General features: G+C 38.0%; 1 protein-coding gene and 1 pseudogene across 4 annotated transcripts in view; one reads left to right on the top strand and one right to left on the bottom strand.

The window, feature by feature from the left end:
* The window catches only part of Cyld (CYLD lysine 63 deubiquitinase), a 48676-nt gene that overhangs the window by 4676 nt on the left and 20525 nt on the right, over positions 1-23475 (top strand). For 3 of the 4 annotated variants that reach the window (XM_057753533.1, XM_057753534.1, XM_057753532.1), the window contains exons 2-6: positions 2709-3361; positions 4490-4792; positions 6954-7059; positions 17552-17650; positions 21695-21811. In XM_057753533.1, coding sequence (XP_057609516.1) covers positions 2858-3361; positions 4490-4792; positions 6954-7059; positions 17552-17650; positions 21695-21811 — 1129 coding nt within the window. In that variant the 5' untranslated portion in view covers positions 2709-2857. The remainder of the gene's footprint in view (positions 1-2708; positions 3362-4489; positions 4793-6953; positions 7060-17551; positions 17651-21694; positions 21812-23475) is intronic. The other variant, XM_057753535.1, reaches the window with a different exon arrangement.
* LOC130863912 (40S ribosomal protein S7-like) lies at positions 19501-20078 on the bottom strand (annotated as a pseudogene).

Below are 23475 nucleotides of genomic sequence, written 5' to 3'. Positions count from 1 at the left end.
GCTAAGATTGAGGCGTCCACAGGTGTGTTATGTAAGTGGCAGTTATAGATTGATTCCGGTTCTGTTGAAGTAGACAGTGCCCTCAAGTGGAGTTAAAGACACATTACAAAAGGAAGCAGAAAGAGGAGCCACTCAAGCTGCCATGGCCTTCATCCATCTTCACCAAATATTGCACAGATGCTTTAAGTGATGGTGGATTGGAGGAGTGCTGACTTTATCCTGTCTTGGGTGATTTGTGGCTCTCATTCGGGCTTACAGAGGGACAGACTTGTGAAAATGTTACTGTGAAGGGACACTTCATCACCTAAAAGTGTTTTCTAAGAGAACTGTTACTGTGTGTTGAATTGCCAGGTTGCTTAATCATTGAGTCAAATAATGCAGTTTGATGCTTTAGTTTTAAGTTTATTTGATTTGAATTACAAGAATAAAATGCTTACATAGTATAATGTTATTAACTGCTGCTTATAAGCACGGGCTGGAGAAGGATATCTCTGTCTCAAAGAAGGATGAAACAAACAAGTACTGTATTTGGGAATCAAGCAGCTATATTCTTATGACAGAGATACATGGAAACCATTCTTTTCATGGAGATAATTAAATAAGTCCTTAATTTTAAGGAATGAAATTTAGTTTTGAAATTTTTTCTTTTCTTTTTTTTTTTTTTTTTGGTTTTTCGAGACAGGGTTTCTCTGTGGTTTTGGAAATTTTCTTTGGCAGTTAGCCTCTATGCCATGGGTTTCTGAACTGGTTTATAATACCTGGCATGGATTCCCTCTACCAGAGCAGGCCTCAAATTCAATAGAGCATGGTTGACTGAGTCCATCACAGTCTTGCCTGCTTGTTTAGTATTGTAGTCCATAGGATTCACAGCTGGACAAGACCACTGATGTCCTACTCTGCCTACCCAGCCTGTGTAGCACCTTTCAGCACTGTGAAAGCTAGTCAGAGGAGGACATGTCCATCCCAGCTCTAGCTTCATTTCTTGGCTTCTCTATATCTTACAGCTAATGAATGTGGTGTCTTAAGTAATAGAATCTCATCATCTAGTTCTGGTGGGTAACCAAGAGGACTGGCAAGAGTCTGGACTGTCTTGGGGGCATTTGGAAACTCCCTGCCTAACAATTCTTAAGGAGGTATTCCTACATCTGGCACTGGGATTTTCGTTTAATAATCATGACTTCCAGGGGTAGCATTATTTAGTCAAGCAGGATATCTTCCTTATAAAGCTAATTTTCTTTTAACTTATATTTCTAAATTGGCTTATGAAATAGTATATATATTTGACTGGGAAAATGGCTTAGTAGGTAAAGGTGCTTGCTGCCAACCCTGATGACCTGAATTCGATTCCTGGAGCTTACACGGTGGACAGAGAGAACCAATTCCTGTGTTGTCCTTGTACCTTTACATATGAACTGTGGTATTTGTGTGTAACAAGAGTGGACAACTTTGCCTTGCTCCTGATTTAGTGGGATAGCTTCAAACTTTTCTCCATTTAGCCTGGTGTTGACAATGGGCATGTCATTTACAGCATTTGAAATTATGTTGTTTTAAGTTATTAGTTAAAGTTGTCTTTAAAAATGAGGCTACAAATTGTAAAATTATTTTTCTAACAGTTTTAAATGCAAGTTAAAGCTGGAAAATAATCACTTGTATGTTCTTCCCTTTATACATAGTTAAAATTGTGGTATAAAGCCCACAATTTATAGTTATAAGCATCCATAATTCACTATAATTTATAGACATAAACATCAAAATCAGATTGGACTAAAAATCTTAGAGCAATGTAATATAGTCATATGTCATTATTGCATTGTCCAACTTTTGATGCTACAAATCATTTCCTAACATATATATGTGTATATATATACTCAAGATTATATTTAGTGCTTGTGATTGTAAGAAATTAAATAGTAGTTATAATTAGTATAGTTAATATCTCCTTGTCTAAGCACAAAAGGTATATGAAAATGAAATTGAGGGACTAAAGAGATTGGTCAGCAGTTAAAAGTGTGTACTGCTCTTCCAGAGGACCTGAATTCAGTTCTCTTCACCCATGGTGGGTGGCTCACAACTGCCTATAACTCCAGCTGCAGAGGATCTAACCGCCCCCTGTTGGCCTCTTGGAGTATACACATGTGCCATACAGTCACAGAGATACAACATATATATGTAAATAAAAATAAAATGTATAAAAAATAAAATTGAGGAGATAATGTTCCATTACCAGAATGAAGCATATAGATAAATGAATTGTGGATAAAGTTTTAGAATGTAATATTGTCATATTTTTAATTGATAAAAGATGTTCAATACTGTAATGTGTTACTTTCTAAGTTATATGTTTAGAAATAGCCTTTTTAATTTATAAGATTATGTGTGTTTTCTCAAATATTGCATCTTATCCATTCTTGTTAGACAAAAATGCTACTTTGTAAAGTTTTAAAAAGTCCCAGAGTCTGTATATTAGGGTAATCTTAAAGTTTTTGTTAGATTCTATCTAATTTTATAATTTTGGAAAAGTCGTTATTGTTTCTATGGATGCTTTGTAGCTGGAGTTCTTTAAAAATGCAGTTACAGTGGACACAAGTCATATGGGTCGTTTAGCTCATTGAGATATTTATATAGTCAAATGAGATTTTAAAACATCTTTAGTTTTATTTTAAGATTGTATTGAATAGAGTCTAAAGTTTGTTTTGCTTGTTTGCCAGGCACTTTGAATTGCTGTCTTTTTACAGCATGGACACCAGGTTGTTAACAACTTGCTTTGGGACTTCCAGTAACTTCATTTTGGGGGATTTTATGACAGATTTGCTAGTGGCTCCTTTTTGTGAGTTGATGTTCTGAAGTTACTGTCACAATGAGTTCAGGCCTATGGAGCCAAGAGAAGGTTACTTCACCTTACTGGGAAGAACGGATTTTTTATCTGCTTCTTCAAGAATGCAGTGTAACAGACAAACAGACACAGAAACTCCTAAAAGTACCCAAAGGAAGTATAGGACAGTACATCCAAGACCGTTCTGTGGGGCATTCAAGAGTTCCTTCTGCAAAAGGCAAGAAAAATCAGATTGGATTAAAAATCTTAGAGCAACCGCACGCAGTTCTATTTGTTGATGAAAAGGATGTTGTAGAAATCACTGAGAAATTTACAGAGTTACTGTTGGCAATTACCAACTGTGAGGAGAGGCTCAGCCTATTTAGAAACAGAATTCGACTAACTAAAGGCCTCCAGGTAGATGTGGGCAGCCCTGTGAAAGTACAGCTGCGATCTGGGGAAGAGAAATTTCCAGGAGTTGTACGCTTCAGAGGACCTTTATTAGCGGAGAGGACAGTTTCGGGGATTTTCTTTGGAGTAGAATTGCTGGTAAGTTTGATAGGACATTTGAGAGAGAGAGAGAAGGAGAGAGAGAGAGTGTATGAGAAAGCGAGTGTGCGCGTGAGCGAGAGACCACGAGCACATATTTTCCCCGTTATAAGAATTGTGTTTTCTGTTTGTTTGTTTTTAGTACAATTCTCAGGATGTACCTCAGGACCCTCTGCCTCTGAGCTATAGTTCAGCCCCAGAATTTATTTAATGATAAATTGAGAGGATATAAAGACAATTCTTGAAAACTTTAAAAAATTATCTCTTACAGTAGAAGCTTACAAGTCATTATTCTGGACTTCGTATCTTAGAAGTTTTTAAGTTACCTATATTAAAAGTTAACACTACCAATTGTAATTATAAACACTTAAAAAATTGTGAACTATCTTGTGATAGTACCTACAGGATTCCCAGTTCTTAGTGTATGCTACTAAGTATAACAGTTTAGAGGTAAAATTTTTGAAGTGTGTTGCAGCAATTTCAGTTTGTTCATGCTTATCCCCGGAATGTATAAACTGCCTTGGAACTTATGTGCCTTGGCAGCATATCTAAGAATTCTATATTCCAAACTGACTATTGGTTCACATTTGGACACTCTCATGAGTGGAGAGAGGTCATGCGTTATTTGCTTCTTGATTTGGCTTTTCAAGCAGTGAAATAATTAGGCTGTGACTTCCAATTATGGTATATACTAGCAGGGTTGCCAACTACTTAACCTACATCAAGTTCTCCTAATCTGTTCCTCATCTGTGAAGTGCTTAGAGCACACATGACTTATAGTAGTTGTACGGTAGATGGCTGTAGATGGTTACAGTTTGTTCTCAGTAAATGGAGCTGATGCTGCTGTTTGGTTAAAGTTGAATGTCTGTTCATGACAAAAGCCATGGTAGAACTATGTTGTAAATTTAATCCTCACTCTTTCTCAAAAGAATTATGATCTGAAATTATGAGTTAGTTTCATCATCAGATACAGCTTCTTTATTCTTTAAACACCCTAAACCCAACAGCAGCTGCTAGTCATATTTCATATTATGGATATAATTTAGAGTTTTTCCAAAGTAATTTCCTGAAATCTCTTTAATGGATAATCTTTTTTATATCTCTTTTTAAAAAAACTTTGAAAACTAGGAAGAAGGTCGTGGCCAAGGTTTCACTGATGGGGTATATCAAGGGAAACAGCTTTTTCAGTGTGATGAAGATTGTGGCGTGTTTGTGGCATTGGACAAGCTGGAGCCCATAGACGACGATGACAATGGATTGGAAAGTGATTTTGCAGCCCCAGGGGATACAATGCAGGCTGAACCTCCCCCTTTGGAAATAAACTCCAGAGTTTCTCTGAAGGTTGGCGAAAGTGTAGAATCTGGAACAGTAATATTCTGTGATGTTTTGCCAGGAAAAGAGAGTCTAGGATATTTTGTTGGTGTGGACATGGTAAGGATTTTTTGAGTTTTATTATTGTGAATATATATTAATTTTATTATCAATTTAGGTATAAATTGAACACTTTGTATTCTTTAAATGGACTAATTTACAGTATTTTAAAGAAGATATTCCAGTTTGTCTTTGATACAGGAACATTACAGTAGGAATATGAGCAGAAACAATACGTTTGCTACATTTTTTGTGTGTTTTAATTAACTGGGTTAATACTCTCAGTCTTTAAATTCTCCTTATTTTAACTGACCAGTAGACAAAAACAAAAACCAAACCAAAACAATAAAACAAACTGACATTTCTCTGACTAAGTCCAAATATATTGTATGATACTGTATTTTCCTTTAATTTAAATATACTTTTGATACTTTTTTGTATATTTGTTAAAGTTTAATTTTCTCATAATAATGAATGTAGAAAGTTATTAATAGAAAATACTCAGGAAAAGAACCATACTGCTTTTTGAGTTGACAGAGTATTCCCACAGGATTTTCACTGTCTAAAAACTGTTTTCTTATTGCGGCAAACTGTGTATAAGAAAGGTTCCAGTGTAACCATGGTTACACTAACAGTTCAAATCATTTGGCATATTCTCATCATGGCCTCTCCACTGTCTGTCTACAGAACTTTTTCACCATCCTGTGCTGTGCTCTGTTTCTATTAAATAAACTCTGCCCAGTTTGCCCATGCCAGGTAACTACAGACTGGGTGTTTGCCTGCTGTAGGTACTCAGAAGTGAGGTCATATGGTATAATATGACTCCTTTTGTTTGTGTCACTCATTTTATTACTGAATAACCATACTTGCTAACAATGGATGCATTCCAGTGCACATAATGAATTAACGTGGCCCTAAGAGAATGAGGAGAAAGAAGTTGAGAACATTTTTATCATAGACTGAAAGTATAGGCAAAAGTTCATTATGGATAAAGGAGATTCCTTCATAATTGTTCTTACCAGAGTGTGTTAGGAGAGGATTATGAGCAGCCAGACTCACACAGTGAATATTTTTAATAATCATTTTTATTTATTCATAAATGCTCTACAGAGATGGTTGGGTATGAATGTTCCAGTGTGTTTTTGTTGCCTTGTACTTAGAAATTGTGTAAGATGGCTCATTAGTTAGGTACAAAATAAGAATTTGCCAGACTCTCACTATGTGAAATTAGAGCCAGAGTGAGACCCGTGGGTCTCTCAGAATCGTTAATAATTAAGAACAAGAATTCTCTAAGTGAGAGTTTAGTGTTTCAGAGGAGTTGTAGACTGGGTAGAGAGAATGTTGGAGAAAGAAGGCCATTATTTTTTGGACTTAGTCTTCCCTTGCTATAGGTTTCTTGGCCCAGGCTTTAGATGTTACAGGAACTGTTTGGGTCCTCTCCCTTCTTAATGGTGACCTAGGGGGTCATCTTATTTAGCCCAGGCAGGCTGTCTTGAGACTTGCCTGCCAGCTCCACACAAGTTCTGTCCATTGTTTGATTTATGCGAGCATCAGTTCCAAACAATCCCGTTAGACTTATGGATAAGAAAGTTCGTCGATCCCAACTTTACTCATGGCTGTCTGTTTCCAGGGACACGCTAACATTCCACACTGGTTCTCAGGGCAGTTGTTTCATGGCCATCTGCTTGTGCCTCACGAATAACTCCTGTGGCTGGTGACACAGTAGAGAATAACTTAGAGAATCAAGACTTTCCCCATTTTTTGAGGAAAGTCTTGTATACCCACAGATAACAAGAGAATTCTGAAGTAACTGCTCTTCTGTTTATAAAAAGACTTACAGTAATACAGTGAGCAAAGTGCCCAGGGGATGCAGATGTGTGATTAACTTTAAGGGTAGGTTTCTGGGTAAACTAATGCAATCCTAGTAAATTTTCTTTTGCAGACAATGTCTCTTTAAACCTCAGCTGGTGTTATTACTGCAGACTAAAGTATGAAAAACACTTTTGATTCATTATTTTGTGTGTTTGCTGTAAGTTATTATTTTTATTGTAAAACGTTGTTACTTTAGCAGATATTTCTAATACAGCCTTTCTTTTGGGCAAAATAGTTAACATTTTTCTATGAAAGATATCTTAGGTAATACTTTTGAAAGAAATGTTGGTGTTCACATTTATATTTATTGACAAAGGTATATAAAGGTTTACTTTTTTGGCATTTCAAGGATAACCCTATTGGCAACTGGGATGGAAGGTTTGATGGAGTACAACTTTGTAGCTTTGCAAGTGTTGAAAGTACAATTCTTCTGCACATCAATGATATCATTCCAGGTATGTCTCCTTCATGTATTCAGAAGATAGTTTCTAACATGTATTTTGTTATGAGAATGCAAATATATACTAAAGATGGGTCTTTTGAAGTTGGCTTTATATTGTAGAATTGTCATTATATAGACTAACCTTTCTTTTCTCCCGAACCAAGGCAATAAAGGTTATTTCTAAAAGTATGTAAGTATAGTGAAGTTTATACATTATCTCTCTCTTTTTTTTTTTTTTTTTTTTGGTTTTTCGAGACAGGGTTTCTCTGTGGCTTTGGAGCCTGTCCTGGAACTAGCTCTGTAGACCAGGCTGGTCTCGAACTCACAGAGATCCGCCTGCCTCTGCCTCCCGAGTGCTGGGATTAAAGGCGTGCGCCACCATCGCCTGGCTCTATACATTATCTCTTACATTGTCTTCTCCTAGACATTCTAATAAAGAAAGAAATCCTGTCTTGTAATTGGAAGATTCAAAAATACAAAAAATGCTGTCTCTTGGAGTAAGAGATGAAGCTAGAAGCTTTTAAAAAAATTGTTTATCTCATCTAAACTCCACAGAGGATTCAGGATTCTTATTAAATGATGGCTGAAGTTCCTTTTTTTGTTGTTTTTAATTATTTTTTCATTTATTTTACATCCTGATCTCAGTTTCCCCTCCCTCCTCTCCTCTTGTTCCCCCCCGCCCCCGTCCCTGGTTGCCTCTCCTTTGTTTCTGTTCAGAGAGGGGCAGGCCTCCCATGGGTGTTAAAGTATGTCATATCAAGTTGAGGTAGGACTAAGCTCCTCCCTTTCTATTAAGACTGGGCAAGGCAACCCAATATGATGAATAGGTTCCCAAAACTTAGCTTAAGAGTTAAGGATCCCGCTGTTAGGAGTCCCACAAGTAGATCAAGCTATACAACTGCCACACGTATGAAGAGGGCTTAGGTCAGTCCCATGCAGGATCCTTCACTATTGGTCCAGAGTCTGTGAGCTCCTATGAGCCCAGGTTAGTTATTTCTGTGGGTTCCTCCCTTTCTTCAACAGGATGCTTGGCGTTTGGCCCAGTGCTTGGGTATGGTTCTCTGCATCTGTTTCCATCAGTTACTGGATGAAGACTCTCTAATGACAATTATTTATTACAAAATAATAATTAGGGCCAGCAAGATGGCTCAGTGGGTAAAGGCACTTGCGCGCAGCGTGCGCGCGCACACACACACACACTGCTGGGTATGTAACACAGAGTGTTTTACATTGGTATAATTGGTACAGTGGTAAAACACTTTACCATTGAGCTACAGCCCCTGAACTTAAAGAACAAATGAAAACAAAAACACCACCCAAAAATGAAAAACAAAAAACACCCCCCCCAAAACTTAAGAACCTTTTGTTTTGCCTCGAATAAGTATCTTCTTTGGCTGTTATGAGGTGATTGACAATGGTAGTAACACCAGCCACTGCTGTTAGAATTCCCAGTGATAGGGTGGTACATTGAAGCCAATAGAGGCATTCAGAAATAGGGATGTCCACAAGCCATAACCAGGGATGTGCCAGGCCTGGAATTAGATGGTTTATGCTATCTCTGTGTCCTGAACAGATTTATAAGATAGGTCAAATATATAAATAAATAAATAAATATATATATATATATATATATATATTTGCTGATTAAAAATACAAAACAGGGAGGTTGGAGAGATTGCTCAGTAGTTATTCAGTAGTTATGACACTGACTGCTTTTCCAGAGATCCTAAGTCCAATTCTCATGGTAACTTACAGCCATCTGTAGTGGGATCTGATGCCCTCTTTTGGCATAAAGTCATACATGCAGATAGAACACTCACATACATAAAATAAATAAATAAATATTAAAAATATATAAAGCAGAATAAACAGCAAAAGCAACAAAAGCAAAACAAAATAAAAAGCCTGGGGCTCAAATCAGACTTAAATTATCTATGATGAAAGTGAGTGGCAGAACCAAAGTCCAAAACTCATCTGATTATGAACCTGTGTTCTCTTTAGTCCCCAACAAATCCCGTATCCTACGAGTACTCTTGCATTGTGAACATCTGCATAAAAAACCTGTATTTCTTAGTGTCACATACTAGGGGATATTATTTTCATAGAGATGGAGATGTATTTCGTTTCTGGTTCTATAAAAGATGATTTTACTGTAACAAGAATTATAAGTGAGCAACACACTGTATTTTTTCTTCTAGTGTTTTCCCATTATTGGTAAGGTTGACAACAAAATGCTTTTGAATTTATTTCTATAGCTTATTTTAGGCCCTGAATTCCTTATTTCATAGAAATGGAAACTGAAGGCTCCTAACCTGTATTCTACCCTTCCTGTCTGCCTGTTGGTGTCAAGTCATAAATTGTTCTACAGTTGGAACATGCTTCCCACGCAGCTTTTAGTTTTGTAGCAAGAGGCATGAGGTTCATATGACAGCTTTACTTCAGATCTGCTCTGAAAAAGTCTGACATACTTTACTTTTGATTTCTTTTAAGATATATTTGTTATTGAGAATTTTCATACATGCATATAATGTATTTTGATTATAATACCCCCCCCCCAACTCCTCCTGGGTCTCCCACTCCTAATTCCCTTTCTTACTTTTTGGAAAAAAATGGTTTATATTCAGGGAAAACATATGTGTCCTTATTTTATTTAGTTGTGTTTACTTTTTCATCCATGTTTTATAGACAGCACAGTTTGGGATGTTTGTGAATTAAAATGCTTTTTTTTAATGTTACAATGAGTGCTTATTGTTTAAAATACAGCATTGTAAAAGCACCATTCATTCAGATAGTAGAAAGCCCTCACATAGACTTCTTTAGATATGGATATTTAGGAGGCAAAGCACATAAGCATTCTTGGGGTTGAGACTGTAGCTCCATGGTTAGAGTACTTGAGTGAAGCTGTAAGTTCCAGTCTCAGCACTGAACAAAAGTGATGATTAGGGCTAGCAAGATGGCTCAATGGGTAAAGGCACTTGCCCTCAAGACTGATTCCTGGAACTCACGTGGCAGGAGAGAATGACTCCTGCAGATTGTCATCTGATCTATACATGCATGCTATGGCACATGGGTGCATGTGCGGACACACACACAGAGTGATAAATTAACTAAAAATTTTTAAAATAAAGTAATTCCTGTGTAGAACTTTCATTTAATAAGTTGAAATATATAGTAAATGAACAGAATCTGTGGCCAGTAAGATGGTGATGAGGCTGGAGAATGGTCAAACAAGGGGTAAAGAAGATGGGGGGCTGCCCTGTCACATTCATGTGCTTCTACAGACCTCTGCAGGAGACATTTGAGCAGCACACACAAGAAATTATTTGGGAGCTGAATTAAGAAGGCCTGTTCTAAAAGTTGGAGAGTTATGCTGATTTTATAATGCTAACTCGCTGAATGGCTGGGAAGAAGCCCTTGTAATTCTTTCTTTTATTTATGAGTTTTTTCACAGGAGCCAATTCAGGGTAATACTGCTTCTCTCTAGTCATATCTCACTGATTTCACAATATCCCACAAATTTCACTTTAGTTAGCAAACAAGTATGTTTGAGCATTTTTTTAAGGATTTTTTTTTCAGGGAACTGTCCAATGGTGCTTTTGAAACCTTAAAACCTGTGACATTTTTGTGTAAATGTAATTGTCAATTTTTAGATATCTTAATTTGTGGTGGCGCAAATGAATGCAGACAGATTATATAGATATATACAGCTTTAATAAGGAAATAGACTTACAGGACCACAGGTTCCCGCGGAGCACAGCGGAGCAAAAGAAGAAAAAAAGGGGCTGCTGGGCTCACGCCGCCCGGCAGATTTATCCGTAAACATTAGCCCGAGGCGAACATGCCCCCAATGGGTGGGGCTATATCCCTACATCTCCCCCTTTTGTCTAAATAAGATAGAACTAAACCAAATACAACTATATACAATAATAACAAATAATAAATATAACAAACAATATTGAGAACAAAACTTTGTTAAACATTTTATCTCAAGGAGTCTAAATAACATAGAGAGTAACTACAATTATATAATCTTCAACTCCGTCAAAGATCTGAGAAGGGAATAAATATTACTTAACAATCGAGAGATATCCAAAATGTGTAACAATTGACAGAGACAACTAACTACCTGGGCAATCACCCAAAGTCTCGTTTGCAATGTTGAGTCAACCAACTTTGGCTAAGGCCTAACATAACTGGCATACCATTATTAAAGGCAAGGAACTTTCTTAGGACTATCCTACCCTGTCTTGGCAAGATAAGACAATCCTGTTTTATCCACTTAGGGATATTTTGTATCTTTGTCAGAAGTTGAGGTATGGGCTTTTTTTAACCCTAAGGCCAGTTCTGCCAAGAAGACAAGCTCCCAGTGGAGTGTCTTTGGTGCTCAACGTTCTCTCGGGAGTAGAGTGGTGTTGCCAGGAGTTAATTGCATTGTTTTGGGTATTACATTTTATAGCTGAATGAAGTATGTTGTGGGATTGGGAAAATCATTGTTAGTATAACCATTCAAGAAGGAAGAAGAGGGGCTGGAGAGATGGCTCAGTGGTTAAGAGCACTGCCTACTCTTCTAAAGGTCCTGAGTTCAATTCCCAACAACCACATGGTGGCTCACAACCATCTGAAATGAGATCTGATCCTCTTTTCTGGCCTGCAGGCATACACACAGACAGAATATTGTACACATAATAAATAAATAAAATATTAAAAAAAAAAGAAGGAAGAAGATTCCTGAGCTGTGAAGCCCAGGGATGCAGAGTTGGTTGTGTGTTTTCAGTCTTCTGTAAACTAAGGATTGATGTGTTCCCAGCTTTCTTTCTTTATATATGTATGTATGTGACTAATATATGTTTATATTCCAACTCTAAATTTGTTTGAACTTTAAATTGTCTTAGATTCTGTAGTAGCACATAATAAATAGAAAAAAGAAAAGTAAAACTGTTTTGGAATTGGGCTGTAACCTTACAAGGAAATTTTTTTAGCAGTACCCACCTTATAAACATTTTAATTATTTTCTATTTCAACACTGGTATAAAATTAAAATAACAAAAAACAAAACAAAACATGAGTTTCATGACTTAGGAGTCCCTTGTCAAGATCTTTAAGATTCCTGCTTGTCATTGATGTTATTGCTGGTTTAGAGCAGTGGTAAGAAAGGAAGAGAATGCTTTTTCTCTTTCATAGCTATTGATATTCATAAACCTTGAATAGTAGATAATTAAGAATGATACTGCTTTTATACACATAAATTACACGTATTTGCCAACAAAATAAAGCTTGCAAATAGACTTTTAAAAAGTAAAATTATTTAAATGAAAATTAATTTGGTGTATTTGAATAAGCCTTCATCTATATTTTGTATCATTAACATTCTTTTCTTGAGGGGAAAAAGTGTGATAGTGTCTCCTTTAGTTCCTTAGTTTATTTATTTTTTCTTGCCCAATTACATCCATTTGTGGGACAGAATTAACATTTCTAGCACGTAGGAAAGATTGTTTTTGGAGCAGCTGAACAGTTGGTGAGATTTGGGAAGAATTCTTCCCAGTGAAATATTTCTTACTGTTGGTATCTGGAAACCTTTGCTTCACCCTGTTGTAAAAGTGTCCCTCTTTGCGCTGCTGTTTCTGATGGTCCAAAGCATTAAAGCTGCTGTGACAGCACATCCAGGTTTGTAAAGTTGTGATGAAGTATACCAATTTCTGACACTCCTAAAGTATGCATTTCTTTGAGTAATGCATTGAGCTGTGTCTGTCGTTGTGAAGGTTAAGAGTATAATGCAACTATCAACAACAACACAGACTACACAGTATGTGCACAGTCACAGAAATTTGAAAAGGAAGTCATTTAATGGGACCCTTTCCTCCTGAGGCTGATCCCAAACTCATAATTTCTTTTTGTATCCTTCCCGATCAGTTTTTTTCTTTGTGTTGCATGGCTTCATAGTTTATAACCTTTAAAAAAGGTACCAGTTTTGTAGCAATATAATTGATATAATTGATAATATAGCCATAGACCAGTACATCTCAACCCTAAGAAAAGCTTCTTCCTGCAGAGGATGTCACACAGAGACCTTCAACTGGTTCAGGTGCAAAGAATAAGAGCCTGTGGAGTATGCAGCCTTAAGTGGGCACGTACGTTTGCACTCCTCCCACCAAGGCTCAGGGGCTTTGCAGAAGAGAGGGCAGAAAGTTCTTAAGAGCCAGAGGTAGAGGTCAACTTCAAGAAAACAGAATTTTCTGGATGCAGCAGGGCAGTTGTATATATAATCTTACAGGAATTGTGATGATGTGTTCACGACCTGTGCAGCTTCAGTCCAGACAAAATCCCAGCCTGTAGGGAGTGGGGAGTAGGTGTGAAACCCCACCACCAGCTGAAACTGTGGCTTCTGAAAGGAACTTGATCTACCCACACAGGGTACCACTATTTACAGTAAGATTTTAGAGAAACAGTTACACTGTTTTACAGCATGATTGTATGGTGTCACATAACCACTGGACATATATGAATGACCCAGTTTTTCCACATCCTCAGCAGCATATTCTCAGATCTGTAAAGGCACCTGAGGATCAGGGTACCTTTACCTGTCAGGGATATCTAAATTAGACATATATAAGTTAAATTTGGACATATAGTTTACCCAAACAGTTACATCTTACTAATGTTAGTAGAGGCAAGAAGATTAGAAGGAATATCTAGTTTTTTAGCTGTGGTTCTAAGACAGAGAGTATAATCCTAATCTGTAGAAGGCAGAACCAAGTTTTAACATTGTAAACAATTTAGTGTTTTAAATCAATATCAAGGGGTTTACTCTTAAGTTAAAAAATCTGACTGCCGGGGGCTGGAGAGATGGCTCAGAGGTTAAGAGCACTGACTGCTCTTCCAGAGGTCCTGAGTTCAATTCCCAGCAACCACATGGTGGCTCACAACCATCTGTAATATTTGGTGCCCTCTTCTGGCCAGCAAACATACAGACAGATAGAGCACTATACATAATAAATAAATAAATAAATAAATAAATAAATAAATAAATAAATAAATAAATAAATAAATAAATCTTTAATAAAAATAAAAAATCTGACTGCTAGCAACATGTGTTCTTGTACATGAATGTAGAGGTGCAGCCTTAATATCTCAGTAAATCTACATTGTTATAAACCTTGTTTTTTATGAACAGGACAGGAATTATACAGAAATACATTGTAAGTCAAAGCATATGGGAGAGGAATATTTCCTTGGTGGGACCAGTGCATGTGGATACCCTTAATAAGGATGGGACTGAGGTTTTGAACTTAACCAAAATGGTGGTTATCTATGTGTTTGTACTTTTTCAAAGCAGTTGTAATCTGGAGCTACAAGTTTTACAGATTTTAAAACATGCACACAAACACACACAGGCATAAAGCAAGCATACTGTGACCACATTATTTACATGTATTTATTAATGGATGATCAAAAAAAATTCCAGGAAACTGTGTCAGCTGACCAACTTAAAAATCCTAGAGTAGGCTGCAGGAGCTAGGCGAGCACACAGGTGGTCCCATTGAGGGCTAGATCAGCAGAGGCTATAAGGGAGAACAGAAACACAGCATAGGATGGAACACCTATGCAAGTCAGAGTAGTAGGGCGGGGGAACAGATCCGTGGCAGGGGGAACAGATCCGTTGCAGGGAGAATCCCAGCATGACCAGATCACATGCCAGGAATGAGAGACAGGAGTGCAGAGATGCAGACAAACAGCAAGAGAAGTGTGTGTGTGTGTGTGTGTTTGTGTGTGTGTGCGCGCGCGCGCGCGCGCAGTGGCCAGTGTCTCCAGCAACATGGTCGGGGCAGAACTTTCAGGATTCCAATTCCCAGATAGGTGGGAATCTGCAGGCGCCATGACCCTGGTAACTAAGACAGGTGCTGTGAGACACTGACCACTGAGGGAAGGGTGGGATTGCAGTAACCAGAAAGCATGGGCATATGGGAGTTCTGTCCACTGGTCCTCATGCCGGCAAAAATTTTTAGGCATTTAGGACATTGGTGTCAGCCCCAATTTAAAAAGATTTGTAAAAGGCAGTCCAATGATGTTTGGGGATCAGGCTTTGAATTGCAGTTGCCCATTTCGCAAGTCTATGCCGGGACCCAAAGCCTAATGCAGTGCATCCACTGTGGTAAGCGTTGGATCAAAAATAGGGGGTGTGGGAAATTCCCTTGAACAGAACGTCTTCTGAAAAAGGGGTCCCACAGGACAAGGCAGGTTCTTGTCCCGGTAACAGGTCGGGAGCCTGGCACAGCCATGTCTTTGGCAGGATACGCTGAAAATCGCAGGAGGCCCTGGGCCTCTAAGGCAGTGACTTGAAATGGACAGCTTACCCAGTCGAAAGTTGGTCTTAGCTGGCTGAGAGCAGGAGCAGGGGAGAAGGGTGTTTCCCACCATGAGGCCCCAGGTGGTGAGAAAAGCAGCCCTTTGGTGGAACCTCCAGATGCAAAGTTTCTACACCCCATAAGCCTTTCTACTGATGCAATAATCCAAATCAGACCAAATCAAACCGAATTAGAAAAAGCCCAGGTTTAATAGATACCATGTTCCCGGATGGCTTTCTAGTCCTCCAGAGAGGAGAAGGGAAAGAAAGACTAGAAAAGCACGTGTTTGTTCTCTGGGGAGCCGTTTAAAAACCCTGTGAGAGTGGTCTTGAGCATCTTTGGGGAGGGGTCATTGTTTGATGGGCTTTCTCAGGGGTGGAGCCTGTTCTGAGGCAATTGGAGGGGGAGGCTCGGGGTGGAGCTTCCATCTGAATATTCCAGACTCTTTGGATATATGGATGCTAGGGGCTGGGATGAAGCTTCCATCCAAACAGACCCTATTCCCTAAAGTCTTTAGTGGAGGGATAACTACAGTTTTCACACTCTTAGAACTTGGAGCATCACCTCTAGCATCACTAGCAGAGCTGGCATCATGCCTCATCCTTTTGGGGATAATTTGCTTGGCCATCTTGACAGAGTACAAAGGGAGGACCCCTGGCTGCATTTGTTATAATGACCCATCCTGTGTAATATACATATATTGTGGTATCCATATGGTTGTGGTCTCTTTTCAAATGGAGTTACATACTCTTAGTTACAATTGACAGTGGGCATTAGTTATCTTTGGTCAGTTTATATGCTCTAATTAGGAACCTTCCTCCAGTGATGGTTATTTTTTCTACAAAAACTGTCATAGATGACATTTGTAAATATCTGAATGGTAATGTCATAAAACATAGTATTTCTTTCATTGTATCATTTTTAAAATTATGGTTAGTCAGTATATTTTTAATTGAAATGATATCTCAGTATTCTATTTGATCATATTTTGAAGTGTTTAAGATATATAGTTTAATATATATTTTCCTCCTCCTCCAGTCATGAAAAGAAGATATCAAGCATTATTTACATACAGTTAATTCAGTATGACTCTTTTATTTTGTTACCTTTTATGTTTAAAATATAAAAATTCTCCTATTTTTTTCTTTTTGTCCTCAAAATTCCACTGTGTGTGATACTGTTTTGGCTGATAACAGCTTTATCAGGTATGGGCTCAGCAATTGTATTGCACTTCATGGATGTGCTGTTAAACTTCCTGAGGGGAAGCCTTTCATTTTGACTCTTCTGTTTTTATTTGATCAGTGTTATGAGTGTCAGATGAGTGTTACCAGGTTTTAATATTTAGGAAAATTGTTGAATTTAAAAGAAGTTTACCAGAATTTTTTGTTACCTGTGCTTTGAAGTGAAACTTGGAATGCTTCCTTCATAAAATTTAGTTCTGTGTCTCTGGCTTTCTGCATTATTGATTTGTGTGTAATTCTCTGCTTTTCCTGTTTGCATTTGTTTGTATACATATCTGTTATTCTTAATGCATGTTGTGTTTAAAGGTGGAAACATACTTAGTATTGAGTGCATTCCTAACTCTGATTTGTCTCCTACCCAGGTTTTTATCAAGCTGTGTTCTGTGAAATACACTGATCCAGCATACTTACTTGGGTGGCTGAGAAAGTTTTATCAAGTTAGTTTAGTGCATCGCATTGTTTAGAGGTTATCTAGGCACGTGGGCATGTAAAGGCTCTGGTTTTTACAGTAAATAAATTGTCCATGTTTATCTTGGCACCCTCCATAAACGCTTGAGTGTAAAACGCTGTAATGTGTAGGGTTGTGCTGGGCATGCTGATCTGGAAAATGTAACAAAAATTATGAATAAGGTTTTCTTTAAAGCTTTTTAAAACTTCAAATAAAATTGACTGCATCTGACTTTTCAAAAATTAAAGCATTTTGATAACTGATGATTATATTTTCTTACAGAAATTATATTTTTAAGTACAGTGTTGATTTTTTTTCACCTGAGAAATTACTTTTCAGTACTGTGGAGTCTTTAAAGAGAATCTGTAAGACTATAAAGATCGTGCTTTTTTTTGTTGGAAAGGATTTCTTTGTTTTTTTATGCTAAACTATGTTTCTTCCATATATATTTAAAAAGTATGTTTACTATTTCAGAGAGCATGACACCGGAAAGGAGGCCTCCCAAACTTGCCTTTATGTCAAGAGGTGTTGGTGACAAAGGTTCATCTAGTCATAATAAACCAAAGGTTACAGGTATGGAGGCCATTCTTGGTAGTTTACATGATAATATGATTCTTCAAGATGTTAAATAAGCTATATGTTATTGTGTGTGTGTGTGTATATATATATGTATATATATGTATACATATAATTTGTTCCTACACTTTATGTAAACTAAAATTTTATGTACATGATTTTAAGTGAGGATGTAGTAAAGAAACCACCGAAATGGCCAGCCTATGAGTTGTGGAGGGAGATTTTTATTTGGATAAGAGAGAGAACAGCTGGCGGTGTTACACGCCTTCAATCCCAGCTCTTAGGAGGCAAAGGCAGGCCAGCCTGGTTGATAGAGCAAGTCCAGCAAAAAACCCTAGAGGGGGAGAGAGAGAGGGAGGGAGGGAGAAAGGGAGGGAGGGAGGGAGGGAGGGAGGGAGGGAGGGAGGGAGGGAGGGAGGGAGGGAGAGAGAAAGGAAGGAAGGAAGGAAGGAAGGAAGGATTGGACATGACCAGGACTATCTGCAAGAGAAGTGAGAATAGTAGGGGCAGGGGGAAGTCTTGCCTTTATATGGAGAACAAATGGGTAGCTGGGGGTAGGGAAGCCCATGAGGTGGAGGGAATTTAAGGTAGGGAAGAGCTGAGAAAAGCTAGGATGGGCTGTGAAATGTGTAACAGGTACTTGTGATATTTGGTGGCGCCTAGAGGCCAGAATGTACTATTAGCTAATGCTAATAGATGCTACAGATAACCATGTCTCTTCTGCCAGTGATTAGGGAAATGACTCCTTTTGGTAGAGAGGAATTGACTTCACAGGTTCCTAAGGAGTGCTTTTTGTCCAACCACCAGAAATCCTATAGTCCTTTGGGGTTGGAGGAAGTAGTTTCCTTTGGACCTGATACTAGGGACATGGAGACCTGGAAAGTACTAAGACTTGCTAGCTATTACTAGCCAGCCAGCATGCCTATCTTAATTGGCAAATTTCAGGCTAATGGAGAACCTCTTCAAAAGAAAACAAAAACCAACAAGATGGCTCTTTAGGACTAACACACACACACACACACACCTGCAGACAAACCCACATGTCATACATGCAGAAAAGATACCTATAAGATCACTACTCTCAGATATAAAAAAGCTATAGATTTCTTGTTTGTGGATGAGCGCCTTGCTAAGTTTCCTTGCTGACTTTAAACTTCTGGACTCTGGTGATCAGCTTTCTGAGTAGCTGGCTACAGGTGTACCACATAAAGTATGAGTTAAGCTATGGGGTGCAGAGCTTTTTGCTTTCCATTAAAAATTCCAACTGATCACCAATGAAGTGTCTTTGTAGTTAATACAGAGGCAGGGAAGTATCTGTAACTGTTTGTGATGCAGGTGTAATTTCTCCTTATTTATCAGTCACCCTATAAACCAATGGTTCTCAACTTTCCTAATGTTGTGGCCCTTTAATACAGTTCCTCATGTTGTGGTGATACCCAAACATTGTTGCTACTTCATAACTGTATTTTGCTACTGTTATGCTCGTAATATAAATATCTGATATGCAGGATGTCTGATATGTGACCCCCAAAGGAGTTGCTACCTACAGGTTAAGGACTGCAGCTATAAACCTTTGAGGTATGTGGAAGCTAACAGAATGAGAATTACATGTTCTCTACTGGTATCATGGGGAAGTTTCTGGAAGAGAAATAAGTTTTACTTAGCGTTTTGAAATTCAGCTTGCATTACATCTAGTTATCAAGACCCACATAATTAATCTCTAGTATAATTTGTTCTGCAATAAATATAATTTGTGAGAAATTATGGTGCCTTGTTTTTTCAGACATGGGAAAATTATGAACTTTTATTATTATTGACTATGAATGACACTTTATTCACTTATTTTCTTATGACTGAAACTCTGGGAATTCCAGATTAACATCCTTGCCCGTGAGCTTCTAATACACACCAGAAAAAGTTTTGACCTGTGTTCTGCTTGTTCTGCTGAGCTTTGTCTAAATGAACCTTTAGGAGCTGACTACCATGCATTCACACGGAGTATCCACAGTTTCACTTGGGAAGAACAAGTCCCCAAGGATGGCGTCATGTACAGCTGCCAGGGTGCAGCTTTTGGGTGCTTTTGCTTATTTTTTTGTACAGCTTTTCTGAGTTGGCTTGGGCAGAATCTTCCTTGAGCAGTGAAGACTGCATGCTTGCCACTAAACTTTTTCTCTAATTCATGAACCAGCCAGACTTGGATTTTCTGGAAAGATTTCTGCTGAGAAACTGGTGCTAAAATAAGGATTGCTTTCTGACCATCACCAGCTTCAGTTTCCTTGGCTGTGGTGGGTGATACTGAGTTTCCAAGCTGTGCCTTGAGATCTGAGTTCATCTCCAGTTCGAGTAGTGCATGAGAGATGCTAGACTCGAAGTCATATGTCTTCTTGTCATTGGGCTTCATAGTCTTGGTGCTTGAGCTGATCATGGCCTTCTCCTGAAAGGAGGAAAGTACCACTGGTCATGTGGATCGTGGGCTGCATTGTCAGGCCGTTGACAGGCACAGGCTGAATATTCCACTACATCCCTACCGAGGGCACAGGGCCTCAGAGGTCCATCCTCCTAAACTACAAAGAACAATAAATTACGTTAATAAAATTCTAAGATGTTTATATTGTAAATCTAAAAAAAAATTAAATTATTTCTTTTGTAATGTTGGGGATCAAAGTCAACAGAACCTTATAAGCTAGGCAAGTACTTTATTACTCAGGTATTGTTACAGACACTGAAATTACTTTTATTTTTTATTTTTTTATTTTTTTGGTGCTTGCATCAAATCTAGCATCTTACACAAACTAATATAGGACTCTACTACTGAGCCACATACCCACCCTAAACCTGAATGTTTTCTAACTTAATTTGTTCATCAGTTTGTATTATCACATTTGAAGTTTATGAAGGGAAATTATAATCATGAATCACTTATTAATGGGATGAGTTCTGAGAAGAGCATCATTCGGCAGTTTGGTTTTTTGTGACTATTGTATGAGACCTCTTGTTTGTTCCCAGCTGCTCAGCTCCAAAATAATCACACAGAAACTATATTATTTGCAATACTGTTTGGCCAGTAGCTCAAGCATATTTCTGGCTAACTCATCTTAAGTTAACCCATTTCCATTAATCTGTGTATTGCTACGAGGTTGTGGCTTACGGGATAAAGTTCCAGCATCTCTGGTGGGGCTACATGGCTTCTCTCTGACTCTGCCCTTCTTTCTCCCAGCATTCAGTTTAGTTTTCCCCACCTAGCTCTGTTCTACTCTATCAGGCCAAGCCAATTTCTTTATTTACCAATGGTATTCACAGCATGCGGAGGGGAATCCCACATCATGTGACCATCATAGAATGCACTTCACAAACCTCGGTGAAAGAACTTTGTGTGTGTCTAGGCTATATAACACTGCTGGATGTTCTTTTGTTGACTGCAATGGGGTTTTATCCTGTGGATCGTGACCCCTTTGGGGTTTGAACGACCCTTTTATTGGGGTCGTTTAAGACCATTGGAAAACAAAGATATTTATATTACAATTCATAACAGTGGCAAAATTGCAGTTATGAAGTAACAACGAAAATAACTTTCTTGTTGGGGTTTGCCACAGTATGAGGTTAAGTTTGTAAGCCAGTAATTTCATCAAAGTAGAGGTGACATTGAAAAATAGACTACATGGAATGATTTTTTTTTTTTGAGTCCAGATTTCTTTAGATAGTCTGTAGTGCCCTGGAACTGCTCAATAGACCAGGATGGCCTCAAACTCAGATGTGCCTGCCTCTACTAAGTGCTGGGATTAAAGGCTCGTGTCACCACTGACCACCAGAATGGTTTCTTAGAGCTTTAATATAAACGGCTAACTTTATATTAATTTTATAACTCCTACTCTCTTCTGTGTTGACTAATTACCAAACTTTTAAAGCCGAAGACAATACAATACTATATATGTATATTAGTTGTGTGAGCAGTTGTTATACCATACACATGTTAATTTATTTATAAAATTTCTTTTTGTAACATATTGACTTTTTAAAAAAGGAACTTTTCTTGTTCCATAGGATCTACCTCAGACCCTGGAAGTAGAAGCAGATCTGAATTATTTTATACCTTAAATGGGTCATCTGTTGACTCACAACAACAATCCAAATCCAAAAATCCATGGTACATCGATGAAGGTAATCTATAATTTTAGTCCTCTTTATAATGATACCCTCTGTTTAATATGTAAGGGGAAATGACTTTTTCATCAATATTTGTTAATTTTGGAAACAGTGAATAGATCATAGCTAATATGACAATATTGCTGAACTAAAATATTAAACATAGTTTGAACTACACTGCTATCAGGGTTGAGGATACATTTGAAATATGTTAGTAGTCTGGGTTTTGTTTTGCTTTTGTTTTTTTTTTTTTTTTTTTTTTTTAACCCGAGACAGAGTTTCTCTGTATAAAAGTCCTTGCTGTCCTAGAACTTGCTCTGTTGACCAGACTGGCCTTGGACTCACAGAGACTCACCTGCTTCTGGTTCCTGAGTGTTGAGATTAAAAGTGTACACCACTATGCCCAGTAGTTTGTTCTTATCTCTTAATGCATCTGCTTAGGATCAACTGTTTCTAGAAATGAAGTGACTCATTTAAAGACTTGCATATCTTACTTTCTTTAAAACATACTACCTTTCCTTGTTTTCTAGGTATCATTCTCCTTTCATGTATTTATTTCCTTCATCTGTGCAGGTTAATTACCTGGAAATCCTTCTAGTTCCTCCAGTTCAGTGGTCTGACTGAATGCTCTTCACCTCTTAAACTGAAACCTTTCCTCCCGCTGTACTCACTTACTCTCTTAGGTTATGTGTCCCTGAAGTGTTTTTGGTTATTTGCCTGTATTTTCTATAAGTTCCTAGTGCTTCTACAGTGATTTGTATTCAGTAGATTCAGTAAACTAAATGAAAATATAGTGTTCTAAGTCTCTATGATGACTGCTCATGACATGGATTCAGTTATAAGCTAAAACACACAGTAAAATCTACAGTTGCATACTATAGGTTACATATATACTTACACAGAAAGTGACCTGAGTGGGTATTTGCCACATCTGATTCCCGCACTGAGTGGGGTTTTGTGAGCATAGGCAGCATGACCTGCCTCTCTCAAGAATTCATTCATCCTGGGCTGGAGAGATGTCTCAGAGATTAAGAGCACTGACTGTTCTTCCAGAGGTCCTGAGTTCAATTCCCAGCAACCACATGGTGGCTCACAGCCATCTGTAATGAGATCCGGTGCCCTCTTCTGGACAGCAAGCATACAGATAGACAAAACACTGTATACATAATAAACTAAAATAAATTTTAAAAAAAGGAATCCATTCACCCTTGCTCACATCAAGATGTGTGTCTAAATGGCGTTCCTTTAGGAGGAGGGCCTGTCTCCTGGTGTATTACTTTTGTTGGGATTAGTCTATGATACCAATTCTCAGCTCTCTAACTTCTGGAGAGTGTCTTTGGCCTCTTCAAATCCTGCTTGTCTCTGGATGTGCACGGGGACCATCCAGGATGATGTGAAGAAGAGTGGCCGTGCCCTGTCAATTCGAGCAGCTTCACAGATGTTTTCCAAGGTACTGATTGATTTTTAAGAGGCTTTCATAATCTAGACAATGTTGATTCTTCCAGTTTATGCTGTACTTTCATCTCTCTTTTTATTAATACAAATTCTGTATTGTACTAGTGTCTTAGTCACTATTCTGTTGATATGAAGAGACACCGTGACCAAGGCAACTCTTTTAAAAGAAACCAATTGATTGGGGCTTCCTTGCAGTTTTAGAGGAACATACAGCCATGACACTG

The sequence above is a fragment of the Chionomys nivalis genome, chromosome 21 (assembly GCF_950005125.1).
Source record: "Chionomys nivalis chromosome 21, mChiNiv1.1, whole genome shotgun sequence".
In the NCBI taxonomy this organism is placed as follows: domain Eukaryota; kingdom Metazoa; phylum Chordata; class Mammalia; order Rodentia; family Cricetidae; genus Chionomys; species Chionomys nivalis.
This window is presented reverse-complemented; position numbering and strand designations above follow the sequence as displayed.